The 23,041-nt window shown below is 35.8% G+C and overlaps 1 protein-coding gene across 1 annotated transcript in view; it reads left to right on the top strand.

Annotated features, from left to right (window-relative positions):
• Positions 1-23,041, top strand: part of LOC138706618 (chromatin assembly factor 1 subunit A-B) — a 479,650-nt gene that overhangs the window by 351,512 nt on the left and 105,097 nt on the right. The window contains exon 2 of the mRNA XM_069836134.1: positions 5,110-5,172. Within this exon, the coding sequence (XP_069692235.1) occupies positions 5,110-5,172 (63 nt within the window). The remainder of the gene's footprint in view (positions 1-5,109; positions 5,173-23,041) is intronic.

The following is a 23,041-nucleotide window of genomic DNA, read 5'->3' as shown; positions in this document are numbered from 1 at the left end:
TTATAGAAATGAAGATCTAAATTAAAATATTCTCTACATTTACTTACATAACCTCAAAACGTTTCACTTTCATGTCATCAATATAGCATCAATATTATGTATAATTAATGAAAAATAGATGCATCGTGATATTAACTATAATAATATTTAATTTCTAATGGTAATAATGTCATCAAACCACCTCAAGTTTCGTAGATTTGAATACCCAATACACAGCTGTACTCAGAAAATTATTATACACTGCAGAATCAATTTTTAATAACAAATTGAATTGACCTCTAAATATGTCGGCAATGCTGCAGGTCATGGCCTTCGTGTAATAGCCTATTGTTTATTGTAGTGTGTATTTTGTTCTGAAATTCAATCAAGTCGGCCGTGATTCGATAAAACTAGTTCTCAAAACTGACAACAGATGGATTTTGGAAAATAGGAAAATCATGTAGGAAAATTGACATTTCACTGAAAACTACTACTTTTCCGAAAAACTTTGGGTTCCAAGCTTCAAAATGAGGGGCCATTTATTAAAATCCGTTCAGCCGTTTTCCCGTAATTTCCATTACCAGTTCAAATTATATATATAGATTATATCTGATGATGGCCAATAAGGCGAAAACGTTAATATATTCCATATTCATATAGCAAATAAACATTTGCAAAACAGATGTGTCTTATGATTGAAATTTATATATACTTATTTTATTATATTACTAGGCATATCTGAAAATATAAAAATGAATGTAAAAAAAAAAAAACAAATAAACAGCCAGATACGACGTCCGGACTCTGTTTCACAGCGTTAGAGTCTACGTGTTTCTGTCAGCCGCATCGCACCACGCGACCGGTTCTGTTTTGCAGACAGATCGTTACCAGGGAAACAAGTGAAGGATGCAAGGCCATCGGGGAATGCGGAAGAAAGTTGCACGGCCATCAGCGCGCGTCGCGTCGCGTCCCTATGTCTACAATGCGACTCAGACACAATTTCCTGCTGCGCGCGCGGGACCCAATATGCGCTGCAGGCCATATTGGATTCACTTAATATGCGCGCGTGCAAAACTAATTACAAGGCGCAATATCATCTGTGCGCTTACTTCTGCGTTGTCATGGCAACGATAATAACAAGTGCTACAGCATTGTGTGCAGTGCGGGCAAGAGTGAGCCAAGCGTCGCTATGGAGATGTGAGGCGAGACATTCAGTGATTTCAACTGAACTGTGTTAGGAAGACTGCATGCAATACCAGTGCAAGATAGAACAAGTTGAAACATTGAAATATCTTACAGTTACTGTATCTGTATTTGGAAAGTTTGAATTGGAGAATAAAATAATAGTACATTATGCAACGAGCCTGTAATGATAGTAATTAAGACGCGAGTATGTTTGTTTATGATTTTTATTTTATTGGGTTATTTTACGACGCTGTATCAACATCTAGGTTATTTAGCGTCTGAATGAAATGAAGGTGATAATGCCGGTGAAATGTTTATGAAACGAGAGCAAGCGAGTTTCATAATTTTCATACGAGCGTCTTAATTACCATTATAGGCAAGTTTCATACGATGAAAGAGTAATGGAACGGAGAAAAATTCTCTCCGGCGCCGGGATTTGAACCCGGGTTTTCAGCTCTACGTGCTGACGCTTTATCCAATAAGCCACACCGGATTCCGCCCCGGCGTCGGAAGAATCGTCTCAGTTTTAAGTTCCAACTCTTGGGTTCCCTCTAGTGGCCGCCCTCTGCACTACGTCATAGATATCTATGAACCTAGGACCGAAGTCCACATATGTGCTGAGGTGCACTCGTAATGAGTGACTAGTTGGCCGGGATCCGACGGAATAAGCGCCGTCTTAAATCGCGAAGTGATTTACGCATATCATATATATTATTATAATGTACCGAAGTACATATGATATTTCCATGCAGATATTCTGCGTCATCATACGATCCGGTGTGGCTTCGTGGATAAAGCGTCAGCACGTAGAGCTGAAAACCCGGGTTCAAATCCCGGCGCCGGAGAGAATTTTTCTCCGTTCCATTACTCTTTCATCGTATGATGACGCAGAATATCTGCATGGAAATATCATATGTACTTCGGTACATTATAATAATTTATAAGTTTGATACGACTTTTTATGCTCGACCATGTTTCTAACTTGAAATTATTCAGAAGTATTCATTTTATTTGTATCTGACAGAAGATCGGAAGTGACCTTGTTCATAGCTCTTAAATTGTGAGATGTGCGCAGACGCGAAAGTTTTTATTTTTTCCGAGGAACAATAATGTCATTGACCTTGTTGTAATGTAACATGAACTAATTTTGATATAACCTGGAAATTGATTTAGAATTGAAAAACGAGATGACAAATTCAATTTATTTGAATATTATTTACAATTAACACTAATTATTATAGTAACAGAACATAACCTTCTGCGACAGTATGTGATTTACATCCTCCGTGACGTTTCCCTCGTTGTCTTTCGATTGCATATCCGTGAATAATCGAAAACCTGAACTTTAATGAATAGGTGGACTTTAATGACATGCATTAAAGGACTGCTACCAGGTGTATAATTACTACATTTCGGCATGGTCGAGCATAAACAAACATAATTAATAATACGATGATATACTATTCTCCAACCAGGAGATAACCGTGAAAGGAATGTGCTTACTATTGCGTCATCTATTGGAGCGAAGTAGATAGATAATATTACCATTATAACGTTAGTTTAAAAAACATGCGCTCTCCTGCATTTGTTATTTCCTGCATGGAGGGATTAAAAGATCAGGAGATTAACAGTGATCTAATTTTGTAACTAGGGTAGTATAAGTATGTGTGTATCAGTGTTATCGCTTGTCCTTTGAGAGTTAGCCAATGGAGATGCGTGTACCCACGTGTGACCTTATAACATCAACATTCATTCATAGCATTATCCCGCTGCGTCTCATTCCCCTGAGACTTTCTCGTGGTTGGAGTACAGTACCGGTAAAAGGGGTTGATTTTTTTTTTTTTGTGCAAATGGAGTTTTGTTCTCCAGGTGAATGCAAGTTAAATTCTACAAGTTGGTGCACAAAGAACAAAATAATACTAAGCATTTCATAAAAAAAAATAAAAATCGAAATAATTTTGAATTGTATTCTCATAGTTATGAAAAAAAGGTATGAATTCTTTAAGATTGATTGAACCAAAATGTAACACTGCTACAGTATTTAATCATAGTAGTAATTTAGGCCCAAGAATATATAACAAATTTATATTTAAATATCCTAATCTTGTCAATTCTAATAGTTCTAGTAAAAGGTAAAAAGGTATCCCCGTAACATGCCATGAAGGCATTTGGGGGGCATGGAGGTAGAGCCCCATGCTTTCCATGACCTCGGTGCTAGAAGGAGGTGGTGTGGTCGGCACCACGCTCTGACCGCCTTTTACCCCCCCCGGGATAGACCCGGTACTCAATTTTATAGGAGGCTGAGTGAACCTCGGGGCCGTTCTGAAAGTTTGGCAACGAGAAAAAAATCCTGTCACCGCCTGGGATCGAACCACGGACCTTCCAGTCCGTAGCCAGCTGCTCTACCAACTGAGCTACCCGGCCGCCCAATAGTTCTAGTATTAAATTTAAAAAGTTATGTATGGATTTTATGAATTATGAAAAATTGTAAATTTTAATTTATGTATTCTTATTGCGTAGTAGACATAATAAAAATTGTATTATATACTTCTTAATTTAAATTCAGGAATCCGCCCCTCAGCACGAGTTCTACTCTTTCAGGGGTGAGCTAAAGTTTTTTCTGTTTTTATTATATTTTATGTTACAATTATTAGCAAAATGAATGAATGAATGAATAAATAAATGAAAATAAATGAATAAATGAATAAATAAATAAATAAATAAATAAATAAATAAATAAATAAATAAATAAATAAATTTCATGTGTTTTATTTGCGTAGAAAATTAATTGTAACAAGAGTCTGAAGTTTAATTGTCTTTCATCTCAAAACTCATTTTCTTGACTTATCTCCCTTTACCGAAACATCATGGAATAGTTATTTATAGAACTGGTGACTGAAGTAATACTTCATAGTATGAATACTTAAGTATCACCAGCAATGAAGAGTAATAATTATTGCAACTTGCGGTACACGATTTTGAACATAAAACGTTTTATAGACCTATATGCATATAATATGATATTAAAAGTCATCATTAAAATAGTAGGACTAGCACTTGACAGTTGAATGGCTTCTATTCTGTTTCTTTGACTACGGATCATCGAATGTTTTTTATTGTGTTTCCAATACTACAGATAATTAACGGATACATTTTAATTAAAACCAGATAGTTCTTGTAAGTAAAAATATGAGTGGTGTATTGAAGTTGATTTTCCTGAAGGAATTCTTCAAAAGTAAACTTTTTACAAGAGAAGAGGTATAGCTAAGGAAATTTTTACTTTTTAAGCTTTTACACGTTAAGAAATGTTTCCGTCGAATCTTTTCCAAAGCCATCTGTTACCGAAATCATAGACTAGCAACTGTGTTTGACACGGCCATTTTGTATGAAGATGTAAATAATTGAAACAAAGAAGTATCAAAATATATAATTCATTTATTAATTAATACGTCATCGTTATTGTTGGAATTGCCTATGTAAAGACACGACATCCTAGATCACTGGGTTTCCACAAACTTTTTTTTATTAATTTATTGACAACTTACGGAACATCTGCTCGCTTGGGAAAAGAGACATAAGCATTTCTCCCATTACAATAATTCATACAGAAGAAAATCAAATCGACATAAACCAGTGTGAAGACAGTTTTTTTTTCCTTCTCCTGTAAAATTAACATTTTTGACTTGTGTCGCTTTTCCCGAGCACTACAGGATTGTTCTTCATCCTATATTAACTGCAGTATAAGACTATGCAGAATAGTGTTAGGCCTACAAAATATTACTTCTCTTTCATGTTTGATTATTTATTGGCCCATAAAATAAAATAAAAATTACAACATATAACTGAATAAATCACAATATAGGACTAGAATCTTTGGGTATCCTTTTTGTGTACGATAGCATTTCTGGCACACTCGATGAATAATGTGATATCTGTTTGTTTCAGGATAAACTGCTCTCCAAGTTGGAGGAAAACGAGCCAGAGTTGGCAACGTCGCAAGAAGATGAGGTAAGAACAAGCTCTTATTCATTACGAAACCTTCCTGTCTCCTGTTCGAATCCGCATATAAACAAAACATTGCGGCGTAACTGAAATTGGCAGAGATAGTGTAAACATTATAGAGGGAAGAGTACTCCTCGGATATCCGCTAGGAATTGTATGTAAGTCGCTGAGAAATAACTTTGTTTTGTTTCCATTGGTGAAAATATGTGAGAGACACGGGGTTTCGAAGACTGAGTTTGCTGACGGGAGATTGCAGGCGGCTTGGTACTCGTATTAATACAGTAGTAATGTATTCTGCGACCTAAGGGCGAGCCGTATCGGAAGCAGGTCAGTGCTGTAGGTTTCTTGTTAAATTCCAGAGCTACCAACTTTATGCATAATAATGCGCGAGTCACCCGCATTTAGCTCACGACTTCCGTTTTCCTGCATTGACACGATAACCTCCAGGATTTAGAAGTCATCGAGTAATTTTCGTGTTTAATATTTATGCTTACGTCATAATAATAATAATAATAATAATAATAATAATAATAATAATAATAATAATAGTAATAATAACAATAATAATAATAATAATAATAATAATAATAATAATTTTTTGTATTCGACAGATATTGGAAAAAAAATGGGAGTATAAGGGTACAGTACACCAGTTATTCATAGATTTCAAAAAGGCATATGACTCGGTTAAGAGAGAAGTTTTATATGATATTCTTATTGAATTTCGTATTCCCAAGAAACTAGTTCGATTAATTAAAAAGTGTCTTAGTGAAACTTACAGCAGAGTCCGTATAGGCCAGTTTCTATCTGATGCTTTTTCAATTCACTGCGACCTAAAGCAAGGAGATGCACTATCACCTTTACTTTTTAACTTTGCTCTAGAGTATGCCATTAGGAAAGTTCAGGATAACACTGAGGGTTTGGAATTGAACGGGTTACATCAGCTGCTTGTCTATGCGGATGACGTGAATATGTTAGGAGAAAATCCACAAACGATTAGGGAAAACACGGAAATTTTACTTGAGGCAAGTAAAGCGATAGGTTTGTAAGTAAATTCCGAAAAGACTAAGTATATGGTTATGTCTCGTGACGAGAATTTTGTACGAAATTGAAATATAAAAATTGGAGATTTAACCTTCGCAGAGGTGGAAAAATTCAAATATGTTGGAGCAGCAGTAACAAATATAAATGACACTCGGGAGGAAATAAAACATAGAATAAATATGGGAATGTGGGTTGAAAAGCTTTTATCATCCAGTCTGCTGTCAAAAAACCTGAAAGTTAGAATTTATAAAACAGTTATATTACCGGTTGTTTTGTATGGTTGTGAAACTTAGACTCTCTCTATGAGGGAGGAACAGAGATTAAGGGTGTTTGAGGATAAGGTTCTTAGGAAAATATTTAGGGCTAAAAGGGATGAAGTTACAGGAGAATGGAGAAAGTTACTCCAAGACTGGCGTAAAATACAAATCACTTTACTAGGTATAGGAGGGAGGAAAAGTAGTTCATCCATTTATGTAAACTAGGAAATATCGCAATTTTGAGTTTGATAATTTTCATTAGGTTTTTGTTTAATCAAAATACAATACTGTATTAGCAACTAGTGGTTTTACTCACGAACTGAGCTATCCATTCGGACGTATTCATTATGCAGTGTATATTATACTGTCTACAGTACATTAGCGTACAATATAGAGAATGAAGTTAAATTGAAAAATAATCATAATATGGATATTTAAACACATTTTTGAAAATGGTGGCCGTTCATTTCGAGACAAGCTTTAGTTCTTTTGTGCATATTATTGCACTATAGACTATTGTACGTAATTCCAATTACCAGTTTCGTCCGTCGTACGAGTAACTCACGTTGAAATAATTCTGTACCTACTCTATAAAAGAGTACCTTACGTACTGTAAATTTAATCTTCCCTTCTACCCGATCCGAAAACATAAAATTACTCAGAAATGCTATCTACTGTCCGTTCAATGGTTTTGTTGCAGGGTCGTAGAAAGGGGGGGGGATCACGTGACAGTTAATTACTTAACGAGGCCCTTTTATTTAAGTTATTTTAAACAGTTTTATAATATTACGTAGAAGTCTAATTCCTAACAGAAATTAATGTTTCCAGAAAAGAGCTAAGACAACCCAGCTACTAGACTTTACAGAGGGGCGAACAGAAGCAGGTGGGAGAAAGCGGAATGCGACGTAGGCAAACAGACAGTACCTGTGCGAAAATATGATTCAATATTGAAAGCTCTTTCGTCGCTGGAAAACGCGAACATATTTCTGGAACGTACTATGCTCACTAACTCAGTACTGCTTACGCGGGCTTGGTTCTGTGTGGAGAACGGTTGGACGTTTTCTAGTAGAGGAGGTGGAAGTGAAGTACATTCAGAAACACAGGTACAATAAAAATTGAAGTAAAAATAAAATGATGTCCCTGTATATGCCTAACTTGGAGTCAGGCCACAAAGCGAAACACTGAAGGAGGAAGATTTTATCCGGTGCTGTGGATTGAATTCGGCGTAGCTCAGTGGTCAGAGCGCTTGGTACGTAGAACCAAGGACCCGGGTTCGATTCCCGGCGCCAGAGCGAATTTTCCTCCTCAAATATTAATGTGTTTTGCTTGTAAACTGACGATATATCATCGAACTTTAACTGAGTGTTCATAAATAGTCATCACTACTATATGAAGAGGATGACATTAATTTTTGTTTGCATCACAAAGCCAACTTGAAAGTAGTTGCTTTCTAATAACACATTTACTTCTTTGAACAGAAAACACCTACGACTGTTAGTAGTGAAAGAATTCTTCGCTCCAAGAGCTACATAAACGAGCCTTTGAATACAAACACTGGATAAACCTGGTGCAGAGAATGTTGCATTGGTTTAATGTAACGCTGATATAAATACCAGAGCCAGTTTTATATTTACTTTATATAAAAATACATCGTTGCGTTGATCTTTCTGCTTTGTAATAAAAGCAGAGTATTTAAATAGCCATTGGTAGCTCCGTTGGAAATGCAACTGGCTGCGAACTGGAAGGTTCTGAGTTCAGTTCCGGGGTATTCACTGGATTTTCTCGTGGCCAGACACTTCCAGAACGACCTTAGGTTCACCCGGTTTCTTATAAAATTGAGTGTTGGGTCTTTCTCGACGGTAAAAGGCTTTAAGGCCTTTAAGGTGTATATAGGGGATACCTTTAGCTATAAAAATAACGAGATCAATTGACCTGGTATTTTTTTTAATATTAAAATGTCAACGGGTCTATTCCTGTTCATTGAGTCTGAAGCTTTCACAAGATCTGTAAAAGCTACTAAAATTGTGTTCGTCGAGTCTAAAGAGTTCACAATATCTGTAAAAGCTACTAATATTTTCAAGGTGAAATAACTCTCACAGTGAGATAGTTTGAAATATAACTCGTCCACATAAAACACTACCGGTATTGAATTTATTTTTACTTAATTATACTCTTAGGTTAAGTGATTAGGTATAGCTTACAGCAGTAAATTTTTTGGAAATATTCAACATTTTTTTTCTCCATTACTGTATCTTGCAGAATAATGAAAATTGTTATGTGTAAAAATCTATCCTTCTGCTATATGGAAAAATATTTTTACGATTAAAAAAATATATATATATATATTTTTTTTTCAAAATTCAAATTTCACTGTGCAGTGATGAAGCGTTTCCCTCATAACTCATAAACTTGTTAACTTTTTCATGTTCTCTCTCTTTTATTTTATTGCTGAAACTCGTGTTTACAATATCATGCTCTTTAAACTACATTCCCTAGTAAACAATATTTTTTTTTTATTTTGTGTTAGATATTTGACCATTTTTAAAAATGAATTTATTTTTTATCAGATAATCTATCAAAGATACAGAAGTGATTTTGCACCATATTGTAGATACGACATGCATAAATACACACAAAACATTTCATCCCAGAATTTTGGATACTTTTTGAGTTATGAGTGAAACATTTCATCACTGCACGGTGAACTTTGAATTTAAAAAATATATAAATAATTTTTTAAAATCATAAACACATGTTTATCATATAGCAGAAGGACTGTGTTTTACACATACTAATTTTCATTATTCTACAAGATACAGTAATGGAAGAAAAAAATGTTGAATATTTCCAAAATTTTACTGCTGTGAGCTGTGCCTAACCCTTTAAGCAGGAAGATTTTATGCAGCTATTAAAGGCGTTCTCCTTTTTATAAATATGTCGATAATAAAATAATATTATTATCTTTATTATTTTTATTATTATTATTATCTTTATTATTATTATTATTATTATTATCTTTATTATTATTATTATTATGTTTATTATTATTATTATTATCTTTATTATTATTATTATGTTTATTATTATTATTGTTATTATCTTTATTATTATTATTATTATTATTATTATTATTATATCGGGGGTTTCAATGTCTTTGACATCTTCCAATTGCTCTTCTCATTCTTTTCTATCGCGTCATAAATCATCTTCCAAATTCCTTTTCGTCAATCCATCTTGCCAGGTTGTTTTGGTCTTCCCCTCTTCCATCTTTCTTCTGGTATCCACTCGAATACACTCTTGACAAGTCTGTCTCCATTCAGCCTTTGCACGTGCCCATACCATCTCAACTGATTTGTTGAGATGTCGCCAGAATTGCATGTTTGACTCCCATTTTTTTTTCCAAATAACTTTTTTTTAATTTTATTTTCTTCTTGAGCTTCTGGAATCTTGACGCCTAAAATCCATTTCTGTTGCCAGTAATTTAGCTTTATTTGTTTTGTGCAATGGCCAAATTTCTGCTCCATAAAGGGTAATAGTTTTAATAATTGTGTTATAAATGTTTGTCTTGTTGATGTTATATTCTTATCCCATAATACTCCATTTAAAATTGATATAGCAAGTTTACCTTATTATTTCTAAATTCAATCTCTTCACCATAATTTCCATTTTTATTTGATTTTACTCCTAAGTATTATTATTATTATTATTATTATTATTATTATTATTATTATTATTATTCACTATTCCGCCCAAGGGCAGGGCTTTCACTACAAACCCAGCATTCTCCAATCTTTCCTATTTTCTGCCTTCCTATTTGTCTCCTTATATGATCCATATATCTTAATGTCGTCTATCATCTGATATCTTCTTCTGCGCCAAACTCTTCTCCCGTTCACCATTCCTTCCAGTGCATCCTTCAGTAGGCAGTTTCTTCTCAGCCAGTGACCCAACCAATTCCTTTTCCTCTTCCTGATCAGTTTCAGTATCATTCTTTCTTCACCCACTCTTTCCAACACAGCTTCGTTTCTTATTCTGTCTGTCCATTTCACACGCTCCATCATTCCCCATATCCATATTTCAAATGCTTCTAGTCATTTCTCTTCACTTGTAATGTCCATGCTTCTGACCCATACAATACTACATTCCACACAAAACACTTCACTGGTCTCTTCCTTAGTTCTTTTTCCAGAGATCCGCAGAAGATGATTCTTTTTCTATTAAAAGCTTCCTTTGCCATTGCTATCCTTCTTTTGACTTCCTGACAGCAGCTCGTGTTACTGCTTATAGTACACCGGGATTATTTGAAGCTGTCCACTTGCTCTACTGCCTCATTTGGAATTCACAAGTTTATCTTCTGTATTTTTCTTCCTATGACCATGTTCTTCGTCTTATTTGCATTAATTTCATCCTATACTGTTCACAGCTGTCATTTAGCTCCAGTAGTATATCCTTCAGTATCGATTCCTCTTGTGGTAACAACGCCATACCATCAGCAAATACAGGGTGCGTCAGAAAGAACGGATGGATTTCACATGGCAAGAAAATTGTAAAGATTCATCAAATCAAAAATGTATTGTTATCAACATATTCACCAATACATGCAGTTTATTTATGGAAAACAACATTATCCATATGATGTCCTTGGCTTTCAATACAGGCATCGAGGCGTTTTCTGATGTTCGCCATCACTTTCACAGTCATAGCTGGTGCAATTGCCCAATTGCCACGATTTCTTCACGAATCGCTGTCTTCAGTTCATCCAGTGTATGTGATCGATGTTTACAAACTTACGCCTTCAAATGGTCCCAAAGAAAGAAGTCGCAGGGCGCGAGATCTTACCGTCGCCTCGGACAATCTCAGTGCAATAGAATTTCGTCCAGGTGATTTCTTCTTTAATGTTGAACCTGTGATACGAAATGAAGCCACCCACCGCAAAATTGTATTCCGAGTTGGAATCCTAGCGTGACGCCCGATGTCGAAATGAGTCCTGAGTGGCGATCACAGACTCTTCATTTTTCAAAAATGTCTCTACGATGAAAGCACGTTGTACACTATACCAACACCATATTCTCAACTGAAACTGCATTCTATGGCTGACCCAACAGTCGTGGTCCCCCTCACTATATCTCTCTCCTCGTTGCGTATCGATAGTTTGAAATCCATCCGTTCTTTCTGACGCACCCTTTATTATGCAGTTTATTCTTCTGCCTCCTACTATCACTCCTCCCATGTTCTGAAAACAGTTATTTGCTAAATTATCCAAGTACGAGATGTTGAACAAGGTTCACGTACCTTGACGTACTTCCCTCCCAATATTATTATTATTATTATTATTATTATTATTATTATTATTATTATTATTATTATTATAAAATTTGTGTATGCAGCAATAAGAAATTAAAACTCGTGAACGAAAATATGATTATCATCTTTGTCGCCATGTTTAAGTTAGGCCGTATCTAATCGAAGAGTACGGAGCCTGTAACTTTGTGGTCGCACCGGCAAAACAAAGGCTAAGCGCCTGTTAATCTGCGGCTCACATAACGATCAATAAAAGAGGTTCCCGTCTCCAGGGCCGTTTTTAGTGTCATGATTAATTCGTCGCCGCTCGTTAGCAAGGCAAAGGCCGTCCAGTGTGAGATGCGGTGCAGGTGGTATGGAGGAAGACTTCAGTAACCCGGTGTGAAGCTGGGTGAGACATGGAGACAAACAGCTGAAGCGAGGAGGTGCTGTAACAGCATTCCTTTAGAAAAATTACATTGAAGTCTGCATTAGTTTACAACAGAATTATGAAGAGTGAAGACAAGTGAAAACCCACCTTAAACGTTAAAGAGGGGAATTACCTGTAATGCAGATTTCAAGTACAGAAGTACTTTCACAAGGTCCTTATTTTTATCCAGGTAAGTAAAAAGTTTTGTGGAGGACGTCAGGGAAAACTGTAAGGATAGGACTGATCAAGACAGACTGAGACAATTTTTTTCACAGGTATTTATTATTCTATTTCAATGTTTACATTATCATTTTCAAAGTAGTCCCATTCTAATTGAATGCACTTGTTATAGCGTTTCTTCGAGTCCCCGAACTAGAGATGAACAGAACTGCCGCTCTCGCTCGCTGTGTTCGTTTCATTTGTCTTTCGAGTCTCGTCTCGTCATTCTCGAAATAGCATTTGGTCGGCGTGGAAAGATTTCGTAACTTTGAATAACATAGAGTAAGGGAGGGTATTGTCGGATACCATTTTGATGTTTCAAAATAAAGGTAATTAAAAAAAGTTAGAACTGTAATTACTCAGTATTATAATAACCTATTGGGGTTCCTGCAGATTGAACATAAGTATTAGGTAATTTACATAATATGTATTTGCTGTATAACTTTCAAAGACAAAACAGAAATAATATCATCACTGACAGAATGGGAAGCTAATGTCGGATACATTAGACATTATCATGTAAGAGGTATGATAATGCATTTAAAATGATATATTGCATATCAGAAACTATTACAATAGTGTTCTGTTTAGCCAACTAATATGCAAGCCTTTTAACATCATTTCTGGTTCAACCAAAATATTTTCTCTCCATCAATAACACATAGTCAACTAGCTTCTCTTCAAGTGAAGCTGGGAGTATTGGTTTTCGTCCAAGTTTCGATTTAACGGCTTTGGTGGGCTCAGAGTTGGACCGTACATAATCAAATAATGTTGATCGAGGTACATTGAATCTTTTGGAAGCAGCAAGATAGCCCATTCTTTTCTCCCGTACTGCGACAATGGCATTTACCATATCTTCAGACTTCCATTTTTTTAGACTGAATCTCTTTTTTCTTTTAATTTAGGCATCTAAAAATATCAGAAGAAGAAAGAATTCGTTACTTCATAATATTCGATTAATTAGAAAATTAATTACTTACATTAATTAAAAATACCCATGTGTAAAAATGTAGTGGTTTGTTATAGAAAACATATAAATGGGTTTAAGGCAGCTTTTATGTAGCGAGCAGCATTGAAAGACAGCCGACAATGCCCTCGGCTAGTATCCGACATTGCCCTCGGCTAGTATCCGACATTGCCCTCAGCTAGTATCCGACATTGGCCGACTCTTCACAAACAGTAAAACAAGCCAGCTGCATGAAACATGTTGTCGATAAAATTTCTGCAATTAGAGAATTAAGAAGCCTTATCTATGGTATATCAAACAGTGCATACCATGTTGTGTAAATATAAGAATAACTTGTAACGAATAAATCACATTACTTACCCTAAAAAAGGTTTTTTTTTTTTTTTTGCAGTCACGTTGAAAACACGCTATCCACACACAGTGAAGCACTCAACAGTAATGGCTATTCATGCAGATGTTCGTCTACTTGTAGAGAACGTAATGCATTATTTTCACATCAGATTCCACCATTCGATGGAAAAGAAATATGTTATCCGAGATTATCCGACATTACCAGACCTATCCGACAATCCCCTCCCTTACTCTACACCATTGAAATAAATAACATTATAATAGTACATTATGCATCGAGCCTATAATGGTAGTAATTAAGACGCGAGTATGTTTATGAAACGAGCGCAAGCGAGTTTCATAATTTTCATACGAACGTCTTAATTACCATTATGGGCAAGTTTCATAAAACTTTTTATGCTCGACCATATTTCTAACTTGAAATTATTCATAAGTATTCATATTATTCTTATCTGACTGGGGAGCGGAAGTGTCCTTGTGCAATATTTTGTAAATTGTGAGATGTGCGCAGACGCGAAAGTATTGATTTTTTCCGAGGAACAAATGTCATTGACCTTGATATAATCTAGAGAGTAAAATAAACATTAATCTTGATATAACCTGGAAATTGATTTAGACATTGAAAATCGAGATGACAAATTGAATTTATTTTAATATTATTTACAATTAACGCTAATTATTATAGTAACAGAACATAACCTTCTGCGACAGTATTGGATTTCCAGCCTCCGTGACGTTTCGCTAGTTGTCTTTCGATTGGATATCCGAGAATAATCGATATTTGCGCTTTCATATTGCTACAATGGTGCTTTCTAATTGGTGAAAAACCTGAACTTTAATGAATAGGTGTACTTTAATGAGGTCCATTAAAGGGTTGCTACCAGGTGTATAATTACTACATTTCGGCATGGTCGAGCATAAATGTTTAAATGAGACAAAAAGACAAAGCAGAACAGTATCTTAGTTTTGAATTTTGAATTCATTTTAATAAAGCTGTCAAATAAGTCGAATTATAATGAAGAAATAATATAATTTTAGTTTTGCTTCCGTCTGGATTTAAATTTAATGTTAACCCAGAAGCATGTTTGTTAACACATTTTAGTATTTTATTTGTGAACGTTTTCGCCCATTTTGGGCATCTTCAGACCATAAAGATATCTGTACATAATTGCATAATACATATTGAAATTCTACAAACAATGGAAGTTTATAAATACACTAGAAACATTTTCTAAAAAAGTACACTATCTTACAACTATCTTTTGTTGCTGTATTTTTAGTGTTTTCAATCTGGAAAGGAAGTCTTTTAACAGACTCTTTGATATTAATGAGTTTTTTTAGTCATAATGCTTTTATACTTGCTTATTTAACGACGCTGTATCAACTACGAGGTTATTTAGCGTCGATGAATTTGGTGATGGCGAAATGATATTTGGCGAGATGAGGCAGAGGATTCGCCGTAGATTACCTGACATTTCGCTTACGGTTGGGGAAAACCTTATAAAAACCCCCCCAGGTAATCAGTCCAAGCAGGAATCGAACCCGCGCCCGAGCGCAACTCTGGATCGGCAGGCAAGCGCCTTAGCCGACCGAGCTACGCTGGTGGCTATGTTAATGTTGTTGAGTGTTTCTGATACAATTTTATTGTCTTTTATGTCTCTGTTGTTTATTTTATTTGCATTATTTCACTTAGCCAATTGCGCGAATATGGTGTTCATTAGGGACCGGATTTTTATGTAATTACATATTATATTCCTTTCAACCTAACCGTATATAAATAACAAACCTTCGCGAATCTTGTAATTACCATTAATATATTAAAATTTGATACTACATATTTTTGCATATTTACCCCACATTACATATTATGGCTTGGTATTACATAAATCTACATACTTAGGGGTTTTATTCATTTTACTTCTCTGAAAGGAAAAAAAAAAAAACTTCTGCTGGAGAAGTTTACAATTTGAAATACACAGATTTAAAAAGCCTTTTTACTTACGCAAGAAAAGATATATTTCGGGACGAAATGTAACGTCCTTAGTTCCAGGAAGTAATAGAGGCACTCACCTCATACCGCCCACTGTAAATATGAGTGAACAAAAGGCAACCTTTCTCATACAACTACCTTGTATTGTAAAAATAACTCAGAAAGTAGCGTTGCCTTCATGCGGTGGAGTGGGAAGAGGATGACACGAATTGTCTCGAACTATAATAGTTCTGCACACATCTTAACAAGCCGTTCCATGCAATTTGCAACCTTACCCACCCTCTTCCTAATTCTTCCAGGGAAAATCCGTGTCAAGTCTGACATGAGACTTTCAGGTTATTGCTCGATCTCTTTATTTTAAATTTAGTAGACCTATATGGAAATGGGATTTTCCGAGCAATTAGAAAGTATGGTTCTCGGCTGAAATAATCCTACCCTTCTGAATAAGACAGGAATGTCACTTTTCAAACAACAGTTTGTAAATGCCTATAATTTGAGGTTTTAGTAGGTACTTTGTTTCTTACAGGGAGCAGCTAGAATGCAAGTGTCCCACATCTCAAATTATTTTTTCCTAATCCAGTAAAGCGAAACAGTGCTTGCAGTACTGTTGTGTCATTCATTTCACTCAGTTCTCTAGTTTTAGTACTTACAGTATAAAGTACAAGTGAGTTTATCTATTGCTTTTAACCAATTAAAATGGCCCCTGTATCTTCAACTGTAAGGACAAAAATAAAATCATGCGATGGACGAAACTTTCACTACAGATGGAAAAATAGTAATATGTCAAGTGTGTGGTAAAGAAGTCGGGGGCTCTATGAAATCACAACTGGAGAGTCTTAGCTATCCTATACCTGCCAGATATTGATATTAAATATTTTCATGATTTTACATATTTTGGTACATATTCAGCTTATTTTTCTTACATAAATATGTACATATTTCACACCTTGATATTACATAGAAATCCGATCCCCACTGTTCACTGACTGTACGATACTCGATATACTCAATATACTTTACATTCTGATTGGGTCCTTCGCCCACTACGCTACGGCGTGGGACGTACAATGCATTGCTGTTAACAATTCATAGGTGATTTGATTACAACGTGCAATTTCGCCACTAATCAAGGATCGTAGATTCAGTAAGATGATACAGTGCACGCAGTGATTGTATTTTGAGCCACAGAGTTGGTAGTCTGACAGGCGTCGTGATCGTCGATGAACGTGATACTACATCAGACAGGGTGCGATGCAACTTGCCCACGCAGTAATGGCCGCCCACAGGATGCTCCGGGCGAAAATAACGAACTGGCGTGGGTGCCCCCGTGGGAGGGCAACGTGACCTGCGAGCTATCACCACACCGAGTGAGAAGCGGTAGTATTGTGACAGAGGGAAAAACAAAAGAGTGTTTCGATATTTCGACGGAAATACACGGGTTTTCTGCATACCCGATAGAAAAAGTAGCTTTTAGTATATCGTATCTCCTTTCATTTGTCTGTATGCGTGCAGGATTTTTTTATACAGAGTTGGGACAGAAAACGTTACTAATAAATCATGTATAAGCGATGGATGAATGTGTAGGGTAAGGTTGCCTAATTCCTTGACACATTTAATAAAGTTTATGCTCGACCATGCCGAAATGTACTAATTATACACCTGGTAGCAGTCCTTTAATGCATGTCATTAAAGTACACCTACTCATTAAAGTACAGGTGTTTTCAGCCAATGACAACTCAGCTTACAGGTGTTCAGCCAATAACAAGTCAGCTTTGTACCGTTATAAAACCGCAAGTATTGATTATTCTCGGATATGCAATCGAAAGAGAATTAGCGAAAAGTCACGGAGGCTGGAAATCCAATACTGTCGCAGAGGGTTATGTTCTGTTACTATAATAATTAGCATTAATTGTAAATAATATTCAAATAAATTCAATTTGTCATCGCTTTTTCAATGTCGAATTCAATAATCAAGGTTATACCAAGTTTAACGGGATTACACAAGGTCAATGACATTATTGTTCCTCGGAAAAAAACAATACTTTCGCGTCTGCGCACATCTCACAATTCACGACCTAGAACAAGGTCACTTCCGATCTTGTCAGATACATATAAAATTTATGCATCTGAATAACTTCAAGTTAGAAATATGGTCGAGCATAAAAAGTAGTATGAAACTCGCCTATAATGGTAATTAAGAAGCTCGTATGAAAATTATGAAATTCGCTTGCGCTCGTTTCATAAACATCCATACTCGCTTCTTAATTACTATCATTTTAGGCTCGTTGCATAATGTACTATTATATTTATGCCAAAATTGTAATACAGTTTTTCAAATAACACCTAAATGATATTATTTGGACGTTTAGCTGCAGTTTTTACAACATTCAGTGTCAACAGTTTCACAAGTTTGGTATGTAATATATGATTCTTCATTGTTATACAGCGGCTCCTAAATACGTGACAGGGATCCAAATTCCGTGATAGTGGTTTTCTAATTCCGTGATACTAAAATAACCCTCAATAACTGCTTAGAAAACAAACGTGCATTTGGAAAAAACACACTAAAGTCATGGTATATTGTTTTAATATGGATTAAGCAAGAAATTAAAACATAGAAAGGGCCTAAGTGACAAATTTCATAGAAAATACTTGTGTAACTACAGGAATACATATCACATATTAATATATTATAAACAAAATAAACTGAAAGTTTAATTCAATACAAAATTAAATTTGAATAGATTGAATTATTACACAATTATTTCTCATTATTTATATTCCTAACAACAGCAGTAATTAGGTTAAATATATGCCCTATTATTTTATTATAATTATAATTGATATTTTCTATAACTTGTTGCTATTATTATTTCCACGAACTATTTTCTTTCATATACATTAATTTTCACAATTTAGCGTTGGCATCACTGGTCGAGTGAGCCGGAAGAAGAAATATGAAAATAAATCCGAAAATGGGAAAGCTCCTGTAGCATTGTTATTGTCTCATAATGTTTAAATAATCTTACACATTCATTCAGCTGACTATAATCTACAGTAATATATCACTTTTATAATGCTATATTAATTCTTACCTCAAATATAAAATGTTTCTTCAGGAGCGGTCACAAGAGAAAGAAAACTTACTAATCAACCACCTTTCACTGAACAAAAGCTTCTGCAGTCGACTGCTTCTATTCAAAAGGCGGGTAGTCAATAGAATTGAAAAGAAGACATCTTCTGGCATCTGTTAGGTATTTAAAAAAATCAGAGACCACAACTCCATGTCAGTCAATTGAAATGAAATTTTATCACGGGATTAGGGGTATCACGGAATTAGGCACCTTTACCCTACATGGAAATTGCTTCGCAGTAGATATACACACGAAACCACTTGTCAGTAATGTTCAGAATGAAGGAGGTAGAGGGAGAGAGAAAAAAAACAAATTTCTCCTCCTAACGACGCCACAGGCCAACGTCATACCCTTATGTTGGCGACATTGTGTATTTAGTTCTATTTGGTCGTGACCGTAACGGCACGGTTGAAAGCTACCGTAGCTAATTCTCCAGTGTAGAGCAAGATTAACAACTCCATAGGAAAAAAAAAAAAACAGAAAATGTGATATGCTTACTTTACATTAAACGAACGAAATGAAAAAGAAATATGAAGAGTTCGCGGGAAAAACGATGAATGTCACATTTCTGTTAAGGATTAGATAATGGTCTAATTGAGTCTATAACTGCAAGATGTAGTGCTATTTCTATAGAAAATAAATGAAAGTATTACTGTATTCGTGGTGATAATTCTCCTTTTTACCATTTTTCATAAGAACAACATTAAATTTCGTAGTGATCCATTGAATTAGATAATGACATCAACCTTAAGAAAACTGTGACATTCATCGTTTTTCCCGCGAACTCTTCATATATTATTTTTAAACTCTTCGATTTAATTTTAATTAATTATTCAGTAAACACAGGAAACAAGAAACGCTTATGTTTTCATCATACAATTCAACTAAATGATTAGGCTTAAAAAAGAACTCCATTTGTCATACTGCAAACACTTTCCTCAGCCAATTATAAATAGTTCCCTCCCACTATCATTTTTAAAATAGTAACCAATATGCTTACACAAAAGAAATACAATTTATTTAAACGGATTTTTGTTACGTTTATCTTGTACCGATTACATTTTTCGTTGTCTCCTCCAACCTCGTCACAAACGCATATGCGAGCTTCATGGTACCTGTGGTCCGTCCCAGGAATCTGTGGAGTAGAAAGACAAAACAAGACTTGCACTAGTAGTATGTGGGAGGGCTAGGGCCAATAACTGCTCTGGGGGGAGGCATAGCTTGAACTAAGCTCTACTCTCGAGCTGATGCTGCTAGCAATACACTCCGGCACAGACTCCGGCGCATATGCGTGAAGTTAACATTTACAGCGGTTTTTTTTGTAGGCTATTTTACGACGCTTTATCAACATCTTAGGTTATTTAGCGTCCGAATGAGATGAGCGCGATAATGCAGGTGAAATGAGTCCGGGGTCCAGCACCGAATGTTACCCAACATTTGCTCATGTTGGGTTGAGGGAAAACCCCAGAAAAACCTCGACCAGGTAACTTGCCCCAACCGGGAATCGAACTCGTGCCACCTGGTTTCGCGGCGAGACGCGCTAACCGTTACTCCACAGGTGTGGACTACAGCGTTGTTAAGGTAAGCGTTCACTACATCGTATCACACTCATCGGACGAATCGCACGGATCGGAAAAAGACTATCTTTGCTGTAATTGTTATGTAACCGCGTTCACTACATCGTATCGCACGCATCGCCTCTCGGCAAATCCGTCCACGTTTCTCGGATGGGCAACTTTTCCGATGCGTGCGATCATGGCCTTCTTCAATAAATCAATTTTAATTGGTCAACTGTTACTATTATTTTGTACCATGTTCAGTGTCGCGCCAAAATGGCAGACGGAAAACTTATTTCGCGTCTAGAAAATTACGGAGAATTATATAATTTGAGGCGTTCCCATTACAGTAATCAAGTTGTTTCTTGCAAATATATTATGTAACCAATATCTCTTTCGTTTGTTCCTCTTCAATTAAGACGCATGGAATAAATGTGAAATGATTAGCCTAAAAGTGTCCCGTTAAGGGCAAAGGCCTCCTCCTATAGAGGGAGAGCTCTATTTGTCTCACGCGGTGAGCTACTCCGCGTAAGAGTGGAATTGTTCACTTGGTTCACATTCTGCACAGTTTGGTATTGTTCGCTTGTTTCTGTCGCACTGGTCTTAGTCGCTGTTCACTTGTCTTCTTATGTTTTTCCAGTCTCCCCTATGTCTTGCTCTGCTTGACCAATGGCTTCCTACACGTTCACTGAAGAGGTCGGCCCATCTTCTTCTTGGTCTTCCGGATGATCTCTTGCCAATGCGAGGATCCCATAGTGTGACTGTCTGCGTCCATCTTCCGTCTCTAAGTCGTGCAACATGGCCTACCCACTTTCATTTGGTGTTGGTGGCTTGCAGTGCTGAATCTTTTATTGCTGCCATCTTTTGTAGCACTTCGTTTGGAACTCTGTCCCTCAGTGATAAGCCTAGTATCTTTTTCAGCATCTTTCTTTGGCATATTTGGAGACTGTTACGAAGTTTGGCAGTAAGAGACCACGTCTGGCACCCATATAACAGCACAGGAGTTACGCAGGTCTCCAATATTTCTACTCTGAGTTTCTTGCTGAGTGTTCCCTCCAGTACGATGAACTTGAGACCCCAGAATGCCTTCCATGCGAGAGAAATCCTTCGTTTTATTTCCTTCTCTGTCTTCTGATGTATGTATTTATTTACACTGCAAGTGGGCAAGCACCCGGTGGCAGTGGTATATACAATATTAACAATACACAATAAAATGATAACCAATACATAATAAACAATTTTACACACAATACAATAATAATACACAATACAATTTAACACAATAATAATAAAGCATAAAATAAAATACCTCATTTTACAATACAACCTACATAATTATGTATAGGTCCTACATAAGTTTCAATAGTCTTTCACTTTACTCTCATCTCATTCCCTGTAGTGGCACTATGACGCATTTCACTGACACTTTAGCACACATTTCACTGACACTCTGTAACACATTTCATTGACACTATAGAACACATTTCATTGACGCTATAAATTATCACTGATCGGAACTGTTCACTGCACTGTAAAACCATAACTTCACTGACTCACCTCGCTTCACTGATACAACAGTTCAAATAAGTCAAATAATTACACCCTTATGCATACTTATAAACAGAACTACATTTAAACTAAACATTTCTAGTCTAAGGCCCTCTTACACGCTAGTTTTAAATAATTTACAATTCAAACCAAGGAAGTAAACTCGTCAGCCTAGATAAATACATGTCACCTTAAAAAAATTAAATGTTGAATGTCACCTTAATTTTAATTTTCACTTTATATACAACTTTTTAAATTATTCTTGAATCTCCTTAAGGAAGGACAGCCCTCAAAGACCGCTGCAGGTAGGTCATTCCAATCATTTATAGTTCTATTTAAAAATGAGAATTTACCTACATCCGTTTTCTGTTTCCTACATTTGATTTTAAAATCATGATCGTTCCTACCATAGTACGTTGGCTTTTCTAACCGAGCCGTTATGTCTACCCATGCTTTCTGACCTAGATGTGCTCTATACAATGATGTTATTCTAGTTTTCCTACGTCTGTTTTCCAAAGTTTCCCATTTAAGTTCTTTTATCGTATCGTTTCCATCTTCTCTTATACCTTTAACAAATTTACCTGCCCTATACTGGATTCTTTCTAAGGAATTTATCTGGTATATTCTATAGGGATCCCAACATGTAGTTCCGTATTCCATTAACGGTCGCACTAACGTTAGATATGCTATTTCCCTCGATTTGGGGCTAGCCTTTCTCAAGATTCTCATAATAAAGTGAAGTGCCCTCCATGCTTTACCCGTAACATTATCAACATGCTCTCCCCAAGAAAGTTTGGAGTTTAAATACACTCCTAGGTATTTACAACATTGTTCTTGCGGAATTACAACACCACTGAATTCGTAATTAAGACTAGTTTCCTCTCGAGTTTTACAAAATGTTATAGATTTACTTTTAGAACCATTTATTTTCATCCTATGCATTAACGCCCAGTTATAAATTTTATTCAAGTCTGTTTGAATAGCATCTACATCTGAATTATTTCTAATCTTTCTATAGATAATGCAGTCGTCTGCAAATAGCCTCATATTTGATGTAATATTCTGGCATAGGTCATTTACGTATATTATAAAGAGTAAT

This window comes from Periplaneta americana, chromosome 9 (genome assembly GCF_040183065.1).
Source record: "Periplaneta americana isolate PAMFEO1 chromosome 9, P.americana_PAMFEO1_priV1, whole genome shotgun sequence".
NCBI lineage: Eukaryota > Metazoa > Arthropoda > Insecta > Blattodea > Blattidae > Periplaneta > Periplaneta americana.
Note: the sequence above shows the minus strand (reverse complement) of the source record. Positions and strands in the feature narration are given on the sequence as shown.